This window comes from Symphalangus syndactylus, chromosome 6 (assembly GCF_028878055.3).
Source record: "Symphalangus syndactylus isolate Jambi chromosome 6, NHGRI_mSymSyn1-v2.1_pri, whole genome shotgun sequence".
NCBI lineage: Eukaryota > Metazoa > Chordata > Mammalia > Primates > Hylobatidae > Symphalangus > Symphalangus syndactylus.
In genome coordinates this window covers 52,169,399-52,188,986 of record NC_072428.2, presented here as the reverse complement: position 1 = coordinate 52,188,986, position 19,588 = coordinate 52,169,399, and the positions used below count along the sequence as shown (strand labels likewise).

Below are 19,588 nucleotides of genomic sequence, written 5' to 3'. Positions count from 1 at the left end.
TGCAGGGTATGATTCCTAGAAGCACCCCCAATCCCCCTTAGGTCTGGAGTCTCCTAAGGCTGGTCTAAGCCCCTATTTTGGTGAGCAGGAGTGAGCCAGCTATCTGTAATGATTCTAGGACTGCAAGCTAGAATACCTGGAAGTCTTCAGTTGAGGCAGGCCTGGGTTCAAACTCCAACTCTTGTTAAAGCTCTGTCCTCTTGGGGATGTGAGGTACAGCTGTCACATGCATGACTGTGGGAGCATCTGCCTTTAGACTAATGGCTCTCAACCTCTCCCTTTCTGAGCCCTAAGATCAGGAAGTCTTTCCTCAGGTTTTGTGTCTGAGTCCACTACAGCATCTGTGACTGGGCCCCAGAGCAAGACTGCCCCCTCCAAGGGAGCCTAGAGCTTTGTTAGGGAAATTGGGGGTTGAGGGGACCACAATGAAGCCTATTGTCTACTAGAAGAAACAAAAGGCTCCCAGTCTCTGGGGAGCCCTAGCCCATGCCCACCCGCTAATGTCCAGCACACAGGGAGGAGCCAGGGCCACTGGAGACAGGAGGTTTTATTGATGCTGATGGGGGTAGGAAAGGTCCCCAGAAGGATGGGGGCTGAGTCAGTCAGCAAATGCATAAGGCCTGGGCACAGAGGAGCAGGTTAGGGCACATTCACCTTCTCAGGATTCTGTGGCTCCCTCATTGGAGAAGGGAGAGAGCATCTTGGGGGCGCAATTCCAAGAGCAGCGAGGGCAGAGGTTAGAGATGGCCGAGAGCCCCTAACCTGAGAAGGCACCACAATAGGCAGCAACAACTGTGTGGAAAGCTGGATGAACTGGTCAGTAGCGGAAAATGCGAGGGGGCACTGGGTTGGCCTCTTGGGGAGGGGTCCAACCTTGGCTTGGATGAGCTCATGAGAATACCCGGTGTTCCCAAGCAGAGGGGGGCAGAGCCCAAAGCCCCTTTCTCTGCAGGCCTCCTTAAGGAGAAAAAGGCACTCAGAGAAAAAGGCATTCAGGGAGCCCCCTGGAAAGGGGTGCCAGAATTAGTCCTTAAGGCACAGCTGGGGCGGACAAGGCACCAAGGCACAACTGGTGGGGGAGGGCAGGGGCAGCCTCCAAGCCGAGTGCCAGGGTCACAAGAGGATGCAGGACCGCCCACGCTTGATCGGCGTGGGGTTGAGCACAGCCCGGACAGCCTCGGCGAACACTTCCTTGACACCATCCTGTTGCAGGGCTGAACATTCGAGGTAGCGCACAGCGTGGATCTGCTTGGCCAGTGCCTGGCCCTGCTGCGGTGTGATGGGCGCCTGGCCCTGCTCCTTGAGGCGCCGTAGGGTGTCAGGCTGGGCTCTCAGGTCCTTCTTGGTGCCCACCAGCAGGATGGGCACATCAGGGCAGTGGTGGCACACCTCTGGATGCCACTTGTGCCGCACGTTCTCATAGGAAGGCGGGCTGGCAATGGAGAAACAGATGACGAAGACGTTGGTCTGAGGGTAGGAGAGTGTACGGAGGCGGTCATACTCCTCCTGGCCCGCAGTGTCCCACAGGTTCAGGTTCACTGTGCGCCCGTCAACTGCACTCTGCGCGCTGTAATTGTCGAACACGGTGGGGATGTACTCTTTGGGGAAAGCGTTAGTTGTATAGCAGATGAGCAGGCACGTCTTGCCCACAGCCCCATCACCCACCACCACGCACTTGATGCTCTGCATCGTGGGTGCAGTTGCTGTAGTGGAGGCAGTGCCTCCTCTCTCTTCTGGACCCCTCTGGCTGCAGTGACCTGCGGACAGATGAAAGGGGACATTCTTGGTTAGGGAGGCCTCTGCCTATTGGGAAGAAAAGATGGGGGCACACAAAGGGAAACTGGCTCCTGTTCCCTTAACCTGACACTATCCCAAAGTCCCATCAAGACAGTCATCAGAAAGATACACAATGAAAGGCCCTGAGACCAAGCAAAGATGCAGTATAATGTGGTAGAAAGCACATAAACTCTGGCGCCAGACAAACTAAGGTCAAATCCTGATTTTGCTATGTCCTAGCTGTGTAACCCTGAACAAATTGCTTAACCTCTGTATGCCTAAGTTTTCTTACCAGTAAAATGAGGATAAAATAATATCTACCTCACTGGGTCATTGTGACGATTATATAATACATGTAAAGCATTTAAAACAGTGCCTCATCCATAAGTATTAGCTATTTTTTTTTTTTTGAGACAGAGTCTCGCCCTGTCACCCAGGCTGGAGTGCAGTGGCGCAATCTCGGCTCACTGCAAGCTCCGCCTCCTGGGTTCACGCCATTCTGCCTCAGCTTCTCCAGTAGCTGGGACTACAGGCACCCACCACCACGCCCGGCTAATTTTTTGTATTTTTAGTAGAGACGGGGTTTTACTGTGTTAGCCAGGATGGTCTTGATCTCCTGACCTCGTGATCCGCCCGCCTCGGCCTCCCAAAGTGCTGGGATTACAGGCATGAGCCACTGCACCTGACCAGTATTAGCTATTTTTTTTTTCCAGGCTATACAGACACAAAAGGAGAGTGCACAAATTTAGGGATCTACTAGATCCTCTACTAAATATGAACCCTTTCCACCAGGAGACTGGAAAGGGTTCTGGCACAGGACAGCTGTCCCAGGTCACTCTGTGATGCTGCCATGAGTAGAACCTCTCTCAACTCAGGGCCCACCCTGCCCTCTGCAAACCTGGTATCTTGGCTACTGAGTACAAACCAAAAGGCACAGTAAGAAACCTGCTGAGTAATGGGCTCAATTCTTTAGAGAGCTGCCCTATCCCAATCCAGGGTATTCTGGCAATAGGGAAATTTTTTTTTTTTTTTTTTGAGATGGAGTCTCACTCTGTCGCCCAGGCTGGAGTGCAGTGGCGCAATCTCAGCTCACTGCAATCTCCGCCTCCCAGGTTCAAGTGTCTCCTGCCTCAGCCTCCCAAGTAGCTGGGACTACAGGCACGCGCCACTACATCCGGCTAATTTTTATATTTTTAGTAGAGACGGAGTTTCACCATGTTAGCCATGCTGGTCTCAAGCTCCTGACAGGTGATCTACCCACCTCAGCCTTCCAAAGTACTGGGATCACAGGCGTGAGCCACCACACCTGGCCACCCCATCATTCTTTTTTTTTTTTTTTTTGAGATGGAGTCTCGCTCTGTCGCCCAGGCTGGAACGCAGTGGCGCAATCTCGGCTCACTGCAAGCTCCGCCTCCCAGGTTCATGCCATTCTCCTGCCTCAGCCTCTCTGAGTAGCTGGGACTACAGGCGCCCGCCACCACGCCCGGCTAAATTTTTTGTATTTTTAGTAGAGACAGGGTTTCACCGTGGTCTCGATCTCCTGACCTCGTGATCCGCCCGCCTCGGCCTCCCAAAGTGCTGGGATTACAAGTGTGACCCACCGCGCCCGGCCCATCATTCTTATAAGTACTAAAAACCCTATCTGGCCATGCACACTCAGGTTGCCAATTCAATGCAGGGGAATACTGGAGATTCAGTTGGACCTGGGATTTGGATTGGGGTCTGGGTATGTTATGATGAATGAGGTAGAGGCTGAGGCTCCCAGACATTAGTACCTTCTCTCAAGGCACTTGGTGGGGTGGAGCAAATTTTTTTTTTTTTTTTTTGAGACAGAGTATTGCTCTGTCACCCAGGCTGGAGTGCAGTGGCGCAATCTTGACTCACTGCAACCTCCACCTCCCGGGTTCAAGCGATTCTCCTGCCTCACCCTCCTGAGTGGCTGGGATTACAGGCGCATGCCAGCACGTCCAGCTAATTTTTGTATTTTTAGTAGAGACGGGGTTTCACCATGTTAGTCAGGCTGGTCTTGAACTCCTGACCTTGTGATCTGCCCGCCTTGGCCTTCCAAAAAGTGCTGGGATTACAGGCATGAGCCACCATGTCTGGCCTAGAGCAAATCTTTTTTTTTTTTTTTTTTTGAGACGGAGTCTTACTCTGTCGCCCAGGCTGGAGTGCACTGGCGCAATCTTGGCTCACTGCAAGCTCCGCCTCCCAGGGTCATGCCATTCTCCTGCCTCAGCCTCCCGAGTAGCTGGGACTACAGGCACCCGCCACCATGCCCAGCTAATTTTTTGTATTTTTAGTAGAGACAGGGTTTCACCGTGTTAGCCAGGATGGTCTCGATCTCCTGACCTGGTGATCCGCTCACCTTGGCCTCCCAAAGTGCTGGGATTACAGGCATGAGCCACCGCGCCCAGCCTGGAGCAAATCTTTCAAAGCCCAACTAGGAAGGATGAAGTCAAGAGTAAGACAAAAACTTGACTTTCCCCTCAATCTTCTGTCCATTTCCAAATCTCAGATCCATTTCCAGGATTTGAGATCCTGGCATGTGCCGCTGAAAGATTTTAGAGACTTCCAGAGTCTTGGGTAGAAAATACCATCATTAAGAACATAGAGGCCGGGTGCGGTGGCTCACGCCTGTAATCCCAACACTTTGGGAGGCCGAGACGGGCAGATCACGAGGTCAGGAGATCGAGACCATCCTGGCTAACACGGTGAAACCCCGTCTCTACTAAAAATACAAAAAATTAGCCGGGCGAGGTGGCGGGTGCCTGTAGTCCCAGCTACTCGGGAGGCTGAGGCAGGAGAATGGCGTGAACCCTGGGGGGCGGAGCCTGTAGTGAGCCGAGATCGCGCCACTGCACTCCAGCCTGGGCGACAGCGAGACTCTGTCTCAAAAAAAAAAAAAAAAAGAAAAAGAACATAGATGCTAGAGTAAGACTCGCAGGGATTCTAATCACAGCTCCACCAACTAGTTATATGTGATCTTGACAATATATTTGTTCCCTGAGCCTCAATTTTCTCATCTGTAAAATGGGGATAATCTTGCCTATTGCATTACAATTGCTCAGAATATAAAATGAGGCCAGGCACGGTGACTCATGCCTGTAATCCTAGCACTTTGGAAGAACGAGGCAGGTAGATCGCTTGAGCCCAGGAGTTTGAGACTAGCCTGGGCAACATGGCAAAACCCTGACTCTACAAAAAATGAAAAAATTACCAGGGTGTGGTGGTACACACCTGTAGTCCCAGCTACTAGGGAGGCTGGGGTGGAAGCATCACTTGATCCCAGGGTGGTCAAGGCTGCAGTGGGCTATGATCACACCACTGCACTCCAGCCTGTGCGACACAGCAAGACCGTGTCTCAAAAAAAAAAAAAAAAAAAAAAAAGTAAGAGTTAATAATGTATAGAAGATGTCCAGCATGAGGTATGGCACATAGCAAGTGCCCAATAAATGGGCTGCTGTATTTATTAGTGGGGTAAGTATGAGGAGTCCCAGCTCCAGCCAACATCTGGTCACCTCTGCAGGTCATAGGGCCTTGGAGTGATGAACTGCTTTTCTGAGTTCTGGAACAGAGCTTCCAGAAACCCTGTGATTATTTACACTGCTATGGCAAGGGTCCTTCTCTCATCAGCTACTTCCTCTTGGCCATGGGGGACTCTTGGTGGTCAATATGTGACTTCCTTTCCCTGACTGTCTCTCACAACCAGGGCCTGCTCCCTCAGAGGGGGCAGCCCTGTTTTAAACACAACCAAATCCCTGAGTATTCCTTATCCCTGGCTCCACCCAAGCACCATCACCACTAGCCCATTTTCTCCATTTCACTTGCTATACTGCAAGGCTGCACCCTGGTCTGGGAACCCCTTACCCCCCCAGCCTGAGCTCTCACCACTGGTTCAGAAGCTTCAAAAATCAATGACAAGTGGGGAAGAAAATCCCCACTAGGAAGTGGAAAAGAAACTTTTGTGAAGTGGGGGCTGCAAAGGACCCAGGGCTTAGTCCCATCTCCCTCCCAGGCTACAGTTTGCCTTGGAATCAGCTGGGAGAGAAATGGTTTCACTCTATGAAGTTGTGTCTCTGGTTCACATTAAAAAATATTTCCATCCTATTTGCATGAATGAGAGAGAGAGAGAGAGTGAGTGTGTGTGTGTGTGTGTGTGTGTGTGTGTGTGTGTGTGCATGCAACCTCAGGACATTCAGATAGAGACCCTCAGACAGTGGGTCAGGGAAGGGCATAAGGACCCTCTAGGCCAGTGGAGAGTCAAATAGAGACCTCAGACTGGAAGCTGAGAGACCTAACTTCTAACTCCAGCTCTGCTGACTCACTACAACCAAGCATGAGGCATTTACGCTTGCTGGGCCTCAGTTTTCCTATCCAGAAATTAGAGATTAAAATGGTTGTTACAAGAGCACTAGGTGGATGAACTAAGACTTAACGCTGCTTGGAGGCAGGTGGCATTATTTGTGCCCAATGGATTACGTGGGAAGCCTTGACATTCAAAGCAGAACTCCTGGGCCTGTAATCTTCAGTTCCACACAGAGTAGGGGAGTGGGTGTTGACAGTATGACTGAAAAGCCCAGCGCCGGGCTGGCCCAGGCAGGAAGGCAAGGAGGGAACTCTGGCTGGCTGTCACAAGGCCCAAGAGACTGGAAATACAGCTCTCTAAGGAGGTGGTTATCAACTAGCAATCAGTAAATCAGCTCTCAAAGGAGAGGGGAAGGACAGGGTAGCTTCTGGGCTGGGAAGGGAACAAGGACGGACACTGGAAAAGGATGATGAGTATGGTAGTGTCCAGACACAAGCAGAGCAAAGGCAGTATGGTATAGGGCCAAGAGTACTGGATACCTGACTCTGATGTCTTGAGTTTATCTGCTGACTTTGACCCTTGATAAAAAAGCCCTCATATGGTATAAGCCTTTATAGTTTGCATGTTATTATGTCATTTGACCTTTATAACAATCTGTTAGTACTATTCCTATTTTACAGATGAGGAAACAAATTCAGAGCAGTAAAAGTAACTCAACATCACACAGCTAGTTAGTATGGGAGCCAGAACACAAACCCAGTTTTGTGACCCAAAGTCCTGTGTTTTCCTTTGTGCATCATACAGTCTTAAAGTTACCCCTTACCAGCCAACTGTGTGACCTTGATCAGGTAAGTTACTGCCCTTCCTGGAGCCTCCGTTTCTTCATCTATACAGTAGAAGTAATAATAGTAGCCCTCCCAGCCTCAAGGGCAGCATCAAGGAACCTGATCATGGGAATGAATACGCTTTGTAAACTGAAGTGCTGTACACACAGGAGGTGACAGGAGCAAAGCCTTTCATCCCAGAAGGCAGGAAGCACTGAGTATGCCTGTGTCTGTGTTAGGGGATCAGCCCAGTCCTCCCTACTCAGGTCTAGTTCAGACCTTTATCCTCTCTCCCAAAACAACTCTTCTTTCTGAAATCCTCTGGCCTGAACTGGGTTGAATAAGTTCCCATAGTCCATTTCCGGAGGGCATATGCTAAAAGGTAGAGTCTAAACTGTGCCAAATAGGAAGAAGGGATGTCAGTGCTGCAGGAGACCAAACCAGGAGTGTGACCTACCTGGAGCAGGGTTCAACAATGACTTATTCACTAAGTGGCTTTTTCAAAAGAATCATTAAGCCCAGCTCAGTGGTGCACCTGCAGTCCCAGCTACTAGGGAGGCTGGGCCCAGGAGTGAAGGGTTGTAAGTGTGTACACTAGTCAAGGTTATCGTCCCTGTGAGTAGCCACTGCACTCCAGCCTGATCAACACAGCAAGACCCCATGTCTCAAAAAAAAAAAAAAAAAAAAGCTATTTAGTAAATCAATGGTTGCCTATCTGTTTTGTTTTTTTTTTTTTCTTTTGGAGACAAGGTCTTGTTCTGTTTGCCCAGGCTGAAATGCAGTGGTGCCATCACAGCTCACTGTAGTCTCAACCTCCCAGGCTCAAGCCATCCTACCTCAGCCTCCTGAGTAGCTGGGACTACAGGCAGGCACCACCACATCTGGCTAATTTTTGTATTTTTTATGTATTTTTTTGTTTGTAGAGACAGGGTCTTGCCATATTGCCCAGGCTGGTCTTGAACTTCTGGTCTCAAGTGATCCTCCTGACTAGGCCTCTCAAAGTGCTGGGATTATGGGCGTGGGCCACCACGCCAGGCCAGATCTGTATTTTTTTTTTTTTTTTTTTTTTTTTGAGACGGAGTCTCGCTCTGTCACCCAGGCTGGAGTGCAGTGGCGCAATCTCGGCTCACTGCAAGCTCCGCCTCCCGAGTTCACGCCATTCTCCTGCCTCAGCCTCTCTGAGTAGCTGGGACTACAGGCGCCCGCCACCACGCCCGGCTAATTTTTTGTATTTTTAGTAGAGACGGGGTTTCACCGTGGTCTCGATCTCTTGACCTTGTGATCCGCCCGCCTCGGCCTCCCAAAGTGCTGGGATTACAAGCGTGAGCCACCGCGCCCGGCCCAGATCTGTATGTTATTAGACAAATTACAAAGACTTATTCTGGCTTTTTAGTCCCAATTCAGATCATGCCTGGTCCCTCATATTGGCATTCAGAGTTCTTCACAATTTGATAAGGGGTATTAGAGTTATATAGACTTGGGTTTGAATCCTAGTTCTGCCTCTTACCAGCTGTGTGACCCTGAGCTTATGATGATTTGCCTCTCTAAGCTTCAATTTCCTTATCTTTCAAATGCAGCAGCAACGTATGGTACCTACCACATAGCACTGTTACAAGGACTAAGTGTATTAATGTATAATATGTGCACAATGTAGGTACTTTGTAACTGTAAGTTCCCAGCTCCCTGTTCCAGAGGCATTTTCAATGTCCTCTGCAAACAAGCCAGGATCATTCTTGCCTCTGAACTTTTACTCTTGTTTTTCCCTCTGCTGCCATTCCCTCTCCCTTCTCTAATCTTCCTTACTCCTTAAGGCCTAACTTAAGTCTCACAGTTCCATAAGGTTACTGAATTCTTCTTTGGATATCCATTGCATGGCCACCTGTCGCCCAGGTTGGAGTGCAGTGTCGCGATCTCGGCTCACTGCAACCTCCACTTCCCGGGTTCAAGTGATTCTCCTGCTTCAGCCTCCTGAGTTACTGGGATTACATGCACATGCCATCATGCCCAGCTAATTTTTGTATTTTTAGTAGAGACAAGATTTCATCATGTTGGCCAGGGTGGTCTTGAATACCTGGCCTCAAGTGATCCACCTGCCTTGGCCTCTGAAAGTGCTGGGATTACAGGAGTGAGCCACCGCACCCATGGCCACCCCTTTTAACCCTGCTTTGGCTCTGTGTGATTCTCCTTTTCCAATAGTCATACATAAGTTTCCCAGCTGTGGATGCCCTTCAGTACTGAAGCCTTGGCTTCTCTGGACTAAATGACAAAAAAAAAAACAAAACGAAAAACCTCTAAGTATAGGGCTAGGCACACAGGACTGTACAACCATTGCCTTTTGATCTGCTTGTACCAGCCCTCATTACTGAGATATGGAGAGACCTCTCTGAAGCCCAGTATGGGACACTCCCTGCCCACCCCCCAACAGACAAGACTGCAATGCTGAATCTTACCAGACAGCAATGACAGGCAAAAACTATGCCTGAAATAGGCAAAAATCTCTCTTCCCAGTACCAGGTTGACCTGGCTCCGGCAGGAAGTATAGCCCATGGGGTTCTAACCCTATCTGAGTGTGGTCCCTAGAGCCCAGCTTGTACCCAGTGGGGCCTGGCCTTGGGGTGTGGCCCAGGCAGGCCCAGAATGGGGGAGGGAAAGGAAGCAGCCTGATTGCCAGATCTCTGTGGCTGTTACAGCAGGGGAAGTGTCCCAACTGGGAGTGGGGGAGGGGAGGAACGGACTCTTAAGACATAGGTGAGTATGGAGGTGATGGGAACTTACCTCAGCCTTCTATAACCTGCCTCCCTAACATGGGGCTCCCTTTCTGCAGCCCTCCCTGAACCTCATTATAACTACAATCCATCTCTGGCCATTCCAATCCTGATCCTCTACAAAGGGGCCTCCATATTCCCTTCCCTAAAATACACCAAGTAGTAATATGGAACCATGCACCATTGCCGTGTCTTCCAGGAAAGTGTAAATTATCCAAGTCAGAAGTGACTTATCCTATCCAAAGTCCTGTCTCTCTCACAGGCATGGAGAGGCTGATGTGAATCTTATCTCTTGTTATTAGACTGGGAGTGTCTAGAGGGCAAGGTCCTGGTTGACTGGACCTTGCAGAGCACCCTAAGCTGAGCACAGCATGTAGTAGCTGTCAGTAAATAACTGAATGAAGTCGATGCAATCATGTCTTTGCATATGGGAGTTCCTCTTCCTGGAATGCGACTCACCCCCCTTCAGATCCTTCCTGTCCTTCAGGCCCGGTACTGTTCCCCGGCTTCTCCAGGACATCACAGCAACCCCCTCTTCTGCCTTACCTTTCCCAGCACTGACCGTACTGTTCATTGTGCTGAACTAACTGGATGCTTCAGGGGGAGGGTAGTCTGACCTTCTGTTTATTTCCAGAAGCCCAGGGAAGGGCTGAGCAAAAGCTGTAGAATGACATACCCCTCCTCCCCCATCAATCCACAGACTCTGATGCTGGGAACAAGGAAGAACCTCTATGACCAGAAGACACAAGACATAAGTAACCAACTTCTTTCTCATTCAACCTGAAGAGCCCAAAGTTGGGGTAATAAACACATAAGCTATACTGCCTTGTCTTCAACTGGAAGGGTGAGAGGTGAAGCTGGCAGATCTAGCTCAGAGATGATGTGGAAGATGGGAAGGGAAAGTGGTCCCGACAGGCTACAGACTGGGAATATCCAAGGACCCTTGGTCAAAGACATGGCAAGGGACAGGGCCACTGTTGGAAAGACTTCCAAAGCTCTACAAGTTTGTTTGTTTGTTTGTTTTGAAGGGAGGAATAGAGGAGAGGTGATATAAAGAGGCTCAAAGGGGCTGCAGCTGGCTGCAGCTGGGCTGGGAGGAGGAAGCTGGGGGGAGACATGAGGTCAGTGTGGGGCTGGGACCAGGCCAAGGGCTGAGTCTCTTTCTTCCCTTTCTCCCCATCAGCAGGGAAGAACCCAAGAGAGCCCAGTTCCTAGTCTTAAAAAAAAAAAAAAAAAATCCCCTGGGTGCCGTGGCTCACGTCTGTAATCCCAGCACTTTGGGAGGCCAAGGTGGGCAGACCACTTGAGATCAGGAGTTTGAAACCAGCCTGGCCAACATGGTGAAACCCCGTCTCTACTAAGAATACAAAAATTAGCCGGGCGTGGTGGTGGGCGCCTGTAATCCCAGCTACTCAGGAGGCTGAGGGAGGAGAATCACTTGAACCCAGGAGGCAGAGGTTGCAGTGAGCAGAGATCACACCACTGCATTCCAGCCTGGGCCACAGAGCAAGACTCCATCTCAAAAAAAAAAAAAAAAGAAAAAAGAAAAAAAAATCCATGCTGGAGGACTGTCCACCTGTCATTCATCCTTCAGCCCCTGGAGAGGATCCTACATCGCGGCAGGTAGGAAAAGAGAATAGTTGATGCCACCCACTAGGAAATGAGACAGTGGTAGCTGGGAAGGCTGGGGGCAGTCTAGGACCCTTTCACTAAGTCCTAGTTCCCAACTTTCTTCCCTCACTGTCCCAGCACCCCAAGTGTTCCATAAAAGGTGAGCCTCAGCTGGGCGCGGTGGCTCATGTCTGTAATCCCAGCACTTTGGGAGGCTGAGGCTAGCGATCACTTGAGGTCAGGAATTCGAGACCAGCCTGGCCAGCATGGTGAAACCCCATCTCTACTAAAAAATACAAAAAAAAATTAGCCGGGCCTGGTGGTGCATGCCGGTAGTCCCAGCTACCTGGGAGGCTGATACAGGAGAATGGCTTGAACCCGGGAGGTGGAGGTTGCAGTGAGCTGAGATCGTGCCATTGCACTCCAGCCTGGGCGACAGAGCAAGACTCCGTCTCAAAAAAAAAAAATGCTGAGCGTCAGGACCAGGACAGCTCTGGCTGAGGGAGCCAAGGAAGCTGCCCCCTCCCCCACGCAGCACAGAGGAAGGGTGCACACTGGCTTCCTCCTCCCCGCCTAGCAGCAGCTCAGCAGTCCCTGGGCCCCACCAAAGACCTGTGAAGTGGCACTTCCTTTGCCTTTGCTAATTTCACATGAGGCTGTACAGAAGTGCCATCCTCCCAATCCTGGCACCCCCACCTGAAAATACCCACAGAGAGACCCAGGGCTGCCCAGTCCCTTTAGCCCCGCCCGAGGCCTGAGGGGGTTTCCACAAGGGAAAATAACACCAGGGAGGAAACTCCGGCATCTATTTTCCACTGTCAGTGAGGCAGAGCTGGAGCAGGAGACAGGGTACTCCCCCATCTTACTACCCCATGGCAAAATCCCCAACATTCTCTGCCTTCTTATCTCTCAAGCTCTAACAATCCTTGTGCTTGGGGAAAGGGCCAGTTCTATCCCTGGGCAGATATATATGTAGAGACTACTCGGACCTGTCAAATTGAGGCTGGTAAGACACAAGGGCCCAGAGTGAGGGGCACTGCTATGAGCGGTCTCTTGGGGGAGGAAGAGTCAGAGCCATGATGTTCACTGTCCCCTTTGGAGGTACTGATATGCAACTCCTTAATGCTGAAATGGAGCTAAGAGAAACCAAGTTGACCAGGTAGCAGATCTACGACAAGGATCCAGGTCTTCTAACCTCCATCCTTATGCTACTTCTACAAAGGAGAGAAGGTGAGGATTCTAACTCCAGCCTGAGAATGGACCAACCATCTCTTTAACCTCATTCAGGAGAACCCTACCATGGTTTATTCCTTCAGAAAATGGGCCAAAGGGTGGGCTGACTTACATCTGAGCCCTTTTTGCTTCCAAGTTCCCAGGTTCTCATGCCTAGCCCATCCTGGTGCATTCATGATTTAGCACTGACATTACTCAATAGCCAGCCACTCTGGCCCTGCCCTAGCTGAGAAGCTCCTCCTCTGGCCTCTGGCTCCTGGAGAGATGCCCTCCCCCCATATGAGATGAGGACAAAAGAGGAAGCTGGACCCTGGACAGGAAAACCAGTCTAATCTGGGGAGGTGGCCCAGGCTTTGTCTTTGGTTTCCCTCCTCAGCTCTTCTCACGGACCCCTACTGACCTCACCGCTAATGGGTCTACAATATATAGAAGGAGTCTTCAGTGTGGGCCTGAGCCCCCTTCTTCATTCATGTCACAACCTTGACCATACTTGTTTAGCCAAGACTTCAGCGGCAGCCTCCTAGGTTGTAGCCACCACCTCCCTTTACCCCCCAATATTTTCCCATTAAAATCTCTCCCACCCTGGTCACATTTTTTCCAATGATGCCTTTTTTGCAATTAGCTCAAACTTCCAATGGGGCCAGATCTCACCTGGGAGAATCCCTGTCTCACCCATCTTGTCTTTACCATCAGAGCCCTGTGGGTTTGCTCAGTTACGCAGAATACTAAAGTAACTACTGGTTTGCCAGCCTAGGAATTGGGACTCCTGGGGTTTTTATTAAGCTGTGATGCTGGGAAAGTGCCTTGTATGCACATCCTTCTCTAAACTGGGCTTTTATGTAGGTCCCTGGGATTTCTTCCTGGACCCAAACTTCTGTACCTCCAAGAAATGGGAAGAGAGACAAGTGGTTGGAAGGGCAGGACTGGAAGAACAATTCATGGGAGAGGGACGACTGTGACATGGGAAGATGACAGAATGGGGAACAGGGAGAGCCCTTAAATTTAGCTGTAGCACTTACTCCCCTCTACTTCTCTTTTTTTCTAGTGGAGAGAAATGAATACAGATGACTGGAGGAGGTAGACAGAAGCAAGATCCTAAGATGCACCCCAAAAGCTGGAGGATGGAGCTCTAGAGTGGAAACAACAAGATCCTCCATAGCCAGGATGGACTGAAGTTAAATTTGGGAGGAATTCCTGAGAAGGAATAGGGTCCTAGGTGAGATGGGGAATATTAAGGATGCCTGAAGGCAGAGGGGTCAGTAGAACTCCAGAGGGCTTCCTGGTCACTAAGGCCCTGATGCAGATCAGGGCATGTGGGTACCCAGCCTAGGCAGGCCCCAGAAGGCAGCAGGAAAGGAGCAGACACTTTTGCCTCAGCCGCTTCTTAATTCAAAACTAAAACCGTTAAGTCCGAAGTTAGACCAGCTGCAGTCTTTCCTCCAGAATCCTGCCTTTGCCTCCATTTATTTCCATCACACCCAAGCTGGTCCCATTCTCTCCACCAGGTGATGCTGGAACTAGTAGGTAATGGAGTCAGGGACCTTCAGGCTGTCTCCTGGCTTCCAGGCCTGGCCCCTTGGTCAAGCACCACGGGTTGGGGTGATTTTGATTTCCCACGGCCTCTCTTACCAGTCTTATTCCTGTGTTACCCTACCCTGACTGCTACAAACTGCTTCCTCCTGCCTAACCACAAACTCACTCACTGCAGGTTCCCTTCATTCTGCTGGCTTCCCTTGCTGTGGGCCCTCTCAAGGCTGAGGGCAGTTATTTTGTCTGTAAGAGATAAAGATGTAGACACACAGACACACGCGCGCGCGAACACACACACACACACACATACACACACACACACACACACACACACACAGACACGGAGGTTTTCCAGCTCTTTAATCCATCTCTATCACTGGGAGGCTGCAGACTGCCTCTCCAAGCTAGGGAGGTTTGAAAAGACTCTCGAACTCACTAAGTCTTCAACAACAGATCCTGATTCCAAAGCTGGAGATAAGTGGGTGGGAGGGAAGGATACAGAGAGGGTGACAGGCTGAGGGTTCAAAAGGAATGAGGGGTGATGGAAGAAACAAGGAGGTGTATGTGTGTGGGTGCCAGAGCTGGGAAAGGAAGGGATGGGGCAGGTTGCAGAGGAACAAGACAAACATGGGGCAGGGTAGGTGAAGAGAGGTCAAGGCCTAGGTATGACCGTATGTTTGGAGGAAAAGAGACTGAAAGGGATGAGAAGAGAGTGATGGCGGATTTGTGGGTAGAAACTAAAGAAGGTGTGGAGGGAGACGATAGGAGCATGTGTATAATTCAGGGACTAAGAATGAAGAGGAACACTAGGAGATGGTTCTCAATCGTCCCCAAAAGACACAACAAAAACTTGTCAGGGACTATCAGTACCTCTGAATGAGAGTCCTTCCACTTCCAGTCACAGGGCAAGACCAAGTTACTCCCAAAAGAGCAAGGCCAGGCTCTGGTCAGCTAGGAACAGCGTTTGCTCACTAAATACCTACTGCTTGGCTCCAGGTAAGGTTGGGACTCAGGAAAACAGACATACAGAGAACGACTGGGGTCGGCGGGGCTCCCCCCACCCTAACCCCGGTCCTCCTGAGTGCAGAGGGCCTTGGGGCTGCAGACCGAGTGTGGGTCTGTATTAGCATCCATCTGACAGGGAGAGAGCTTTCGGAGGCCCCAGACACCGCCCCTCTCACCCCTACAAGTGTCACAACTGCCGGAGCAGAGGGAGCGCCTTTTCCAGCCCAGAAGCCCTCTCCCCTCACGCACTTCTCAACACCCCCCCCACCAACTTCTGAGGACACCCCACCTGAGTCCTATCTCCCAGCTCTGAGCTCTTCCACTTCAGACACACTTATCTTGGAGCCCGGGACGCTCCGACCTCAGGGGTCCCTCTCGGCTCCCGAGAGGCGGTACAGCCGCCGGGAAGCCACCCTCGCCGAGCCTCCGCCGGCTTGCAGTGGCCCCGTCCCCGCCCCACCCGGCCGGCCGCGCCCGCCCTACTTGGACTGAACTGAGAAGCTCCCGCCCGCGGCCTCCGCCAGCAAACTCATGAGCCGGCGCCCGCGCCGAGTCCTGGGCCGGCCAGGCTCTCCTCCCCCGGACCCCTACCCGCCAGCCCCGGCGGGGCCTCACCTGGTGCCCTCCCCGAGGCGGGGGAGCTGGGGGCGGCGGCAGCGGCTCCGGGCTCGAGAAGGAAGTGAGAGCTGGAGGCCGGAGGAAGTGGGGGGGGCGGGCCGGCGGGGCGGGGCGGGCCGGGGCGGGGCCCGACCAGGAAGTCCGAGGGCCGGTCTCCCCCTCTCTAGCCTCGGCCCGCCCCCAGCCTCGCCCCCGGCCCAGTCCCGGGCTTGCCACTTTCCCCCTCCCAGTCCGCTGCCCCTGCGGTCAGTAAGTCAGGCCTCCCAAGGTCAAGTCTCTCCGCCTCCTCCTGGCCACCCTGGAGGCCCTACCCTAGGCGCTAGGCGTTCGTCCTCTTCCCCCCATCCCGCCCCCACCAGCCTCCGCGGGAAGATGCTGAGAAAGGCGCCCTTGGGCCTGGTGCCTTCAGCCAACCCCAGGGATACAGTGGTGGCCGAGGCTGGGGCAGTCCCCACCCCTGCCCTGAGCCCTGGGGGAGTGCGGGGTGGTGGTGATTCAGCAGTGGGAAGGCCCCAGACCCCTGGGGAGGGTGGGGAGACTCGGGGGGAAGAGGAGCTGGCGTCAGCACCCAAGGGAAAGACAAGATCAGCAAAGGCGCAGGCGGAGCCGTGGGCCCCAAAAACAGGATGTCGAGTCGTCATTCAGCACCGTGCAGCTCTGCGAGGCCTGGCTCTGGGGAGGGGGCGGGGCAGACGGAGGACTTGGGGCTTCCCTCGGCCCCTTGCCCCCTGTTCTGCTGGGGCGCGCAGCTGCTTGGGGCTAAAGAGCCGCACCCAGGCCTGAGGTCCAGCTTGGGCCCTGGCGACCCGCGGGTGGGCGGGCTCATGGGCGCCCTCTGGTGCTTCGCTCCCTGGCCTTGCCTCGGAGCTTTGACTTGAGAATCCATATCCTTCGTTCAGCACAAACTTTCTGAGCGCCTACCACGTGGAGAGAGCTCCGTGCTAGGTGCTGTGAAGAAACACAGCGTTTAAGACAGGATCCCTGTCTTCCAGAAGCTTTTCAAATAAATGGATTGATTCCAGGAATAAATAGCTTAACCTTTCTAAGCCTCAAATCTGTCTTTGGTAAAATAGAATAATTATATTTCACCCCATAGTTTTGAAGATAACATGAGAATGGGTGTAAAAGACCTGTTGTCAAGGCATATCTCAAACACTAAACAAATATCTTTTGAAAATACCATACTCTGGCCGGGCGCGGTGGCTCACGCTTGTAATCCCAGCACTTTGGGAGGCCGAGGCGGGCGGATCACGAGGTGAGGAGATCGAGGCCATCCTGGCTAACACAGTGAAACCCCGTCTCTACTAAAAAATACAAAAAATTAGCCGGGCGTGGTGGCGGGCGCCTGTAGTCCCAGCTACTTGGAGAGGCTGAGGCAGGAGAATGGCGTGAACCCGGGAGGCGGAGCTTGCAGTGAGCCGAGATTGCGCCACTGCACCCCAGCCAGGGCGACAGAGCGAGACTCCGTCTCAAAAAAAAAAAGAAACATACTCTAAGAGCCTGGTGCGGTGGTGTCTGCCTGTAATTACAGAGATGGTGAAACCTTGTCTCTGTAAACAAAAACACATATTTTTTGACAGTCTCACGATGTCACCCAGGCTGGGGTGCAGTGGCACGATCTCGGCTCACTGCAATCTCTGCCTCCCAGGTTCATGCAGTTCTCCTGCCTCAGTCTCTCGAGTAGCTGGGGTTACAGGTGCATGTCACCACACCCGACTAATTTTCGTATTTTTAGTACAGACGGGGTTTCACCCTGTTGGCCAGGCTGGTTCGAACTACTGATCTCAGTTGATCCACCTGCCTCGGCCTCCCAAAGTGCTGGGATTACAGGCGTGAGCCACCACGCCCAGCCTACTTATATTAAAAAAAAAAATAAATTTAATAGGAACCACATAAGTAATTTAAAACTGTCTAGTAATGACATTTCAAAAAAAGTAAAAAGAAACGAAATGAATTTTAACTATCTTTGACTTAGCCATAGCCAAAATATAAACTTTTTTTTTTTTTTTTTTTTTTGGAGATGGAGTCTTGCTCTGTCACCAGGCTGGAGTGCAGTGGCACGGTCTCTGCTCACTGTAACCTCTACCTCCTGGGTTCAAATGATTCTCCTGCCTCAGACTCCCAAGTAGCTGGGATTACAGGCACGCGCCACCATGCCTGGCTAATTTTTGTATTTTTAATGGAGATGGGGTTTCACCATGTTGGCCAGGCTGGCCTTGAACTCCTCACCTCGTGATCCCTCCGCCTCTACCTCACAAAGTGCTGGGATTACAGGCATGAGCCACCGCGTCCGGCCTCAAAATATTATCTTTTAGCATGGTAATCAACATAAAAATTATTGGTTATAAAAATTAACTGGATATTTTGCATTCTTTTCTTGTACCAAGTCTTTGAAATGTGGTGTGTAATTTATACTTACAATATGTCTCAATTTGGCTGGACACATTTCAAGTGGTCAATAGCATGTGTAGCTGGTGGCTACTGTATCACCCTCAAAAAACAGAGGCTTTATCAGATTCAGGATGGTGAATGACTGTGTGGATGAAGTCTTTCTCAAAGATCCTTCTCTAGAAGCCTCCCCTGACCTGCCAGGCAGTGTCTGGGTCTCTTTCCTCCTCTTGGGTCCAGTCCCTGTAGCCCTTCAGACAAACTCCTCTTTGTGGAGGACGTGAGAGCAGGAGGCACAAGGGGAAATTCTCATTCCCATCCATACACCATTGGGACCACTTGACATTGGGGTGTTTGGCATTTCATGAATAAAGAAAGGATTGTGAGCCCCATAAATGACAGGGTTCAGAGGAAGACCATACGCTAAAGCAGCTTCTATGACGCCATTAAAAATTATGTCCCAGCACAAAAGTTGTTTTTTGTTTGTTTGTTGTTTTTTTTAGATGGGAATCTCACTATGTTGCCTAGGCTGTCCTGGAACTCCTGGGCTCGAGTCATCCTCCCACCTCAGCCTTTCAAGTAGCTAGGACTACAGGCACACACCACCACGTCCAGCTCCGGAACAAATGTTTTTGATATGTGTTCCTAGAATTCCCTTCCCAGGACTTAAGAACAGGAAAAACAGTGGAGCTATGGACTCTCTCCCCTTCAACCAGAGAAGGTTCGCTTTTATCTGATTTATTTACTAGTATTCTGCACAAAGAGTTTAATTTTGTTTTTAAGTTTCCTGCAAAAAATATTTGAAAGTCAATTTAAGGACATAGTGGTAAGAGTAGGGAGCACATTAGGTTCTGCAGATTGGAAGACTGGATTGGCAGCCTGGGATCAGATTGCATTTCCTGAGCCTGTTAAGTGTCTTCGGGTTGCCTAGCCCTGGTTTAGGAAGAAGAACCTGACCCAGCCTCAAAGATCTCATGGTCTGATGAAGTATAGGACTTTGCATATGAAGTTATCAGAGGAGGAGGAAAGAGCCCAAGGCTGGGCTTTAGAAAACCTTCAAGTCTGGCCTCACACAATGGCTCACGCCTGTAATCCTAGCACTTTGGGAGGCTGAGGCGGGCGGATCATGGGGTCAGTAGACCGAGACTATCCTGGCCAACATGGTGAAACCCTGTCTCTACTAAAAATACAAAAATTAGCTGGGTGTGATGGCGCATGGCTGTAACCCCAACTACTCGGGAGGCTGAGGCAGGAGAATCACTTGAACCCAGGAGGTGGAGGTTGCAGTGAGCCGAAATCACACCACTGCACTTCAGCCTGGCGACAGAGTGAGATTCTATCTCAAAAAAAACAAAAAAACAACAAAAAAAACACAAACAAACTTGAAGTCTGTCTTGGCTCAGACAGACAGATTGAGATTTTAGGCTAGGCCCCACCCTTCTCTGTCTCAAACTCTTCCACTGGAAAACAGAGGTTGAACTAGATGATACCTTTGAGCTCTGATCTTCTATGATACACTCTTCAGAATA

At 51.1% G+C, this 19,588-nt stretch overlaps 1 protein-coding gene across 2 annotated transcripts; it reads right to left on the bottom strand.

The window, feature by feature from the left end:
* Positions 1-529: 529 nt before the first annotated feature.
* RHOG (ras homolog family member G) lies at positions 530-15,796 on the bottom strand. 2 transcript variants are annotated; one of them, XM_055282828.2, is made up of 2 exons: positions 15,669-15,796; positions 530-1,757 (listed from the first exon to the last, which is right to left on the bottom strand). In XM_055282828.2, exon 2 carries the CDS (start codon positions 1,687-1,689, stop codon positions 1,114-1,116), a length of 576 nt encoding a protein of 191 aa, XP_055138803.1. In that variant the 5' UTR covers positions 1,690-1,757; positions 15,669-15,796; the 3' UTR covers positions 530-1,113. The 2 variants fall into 2 exon arrangements, with proteins under 2 accessions (XP_055138803.1, XP_055138804.1); XM_055282829.2 differs by lacking the exon at positions 15,669-15,796 and adding an exon at positions 15,343-15,605.
* Between the last annotated feature and the right edge of the window lie 3,792 nt (positions 15,797-19,588).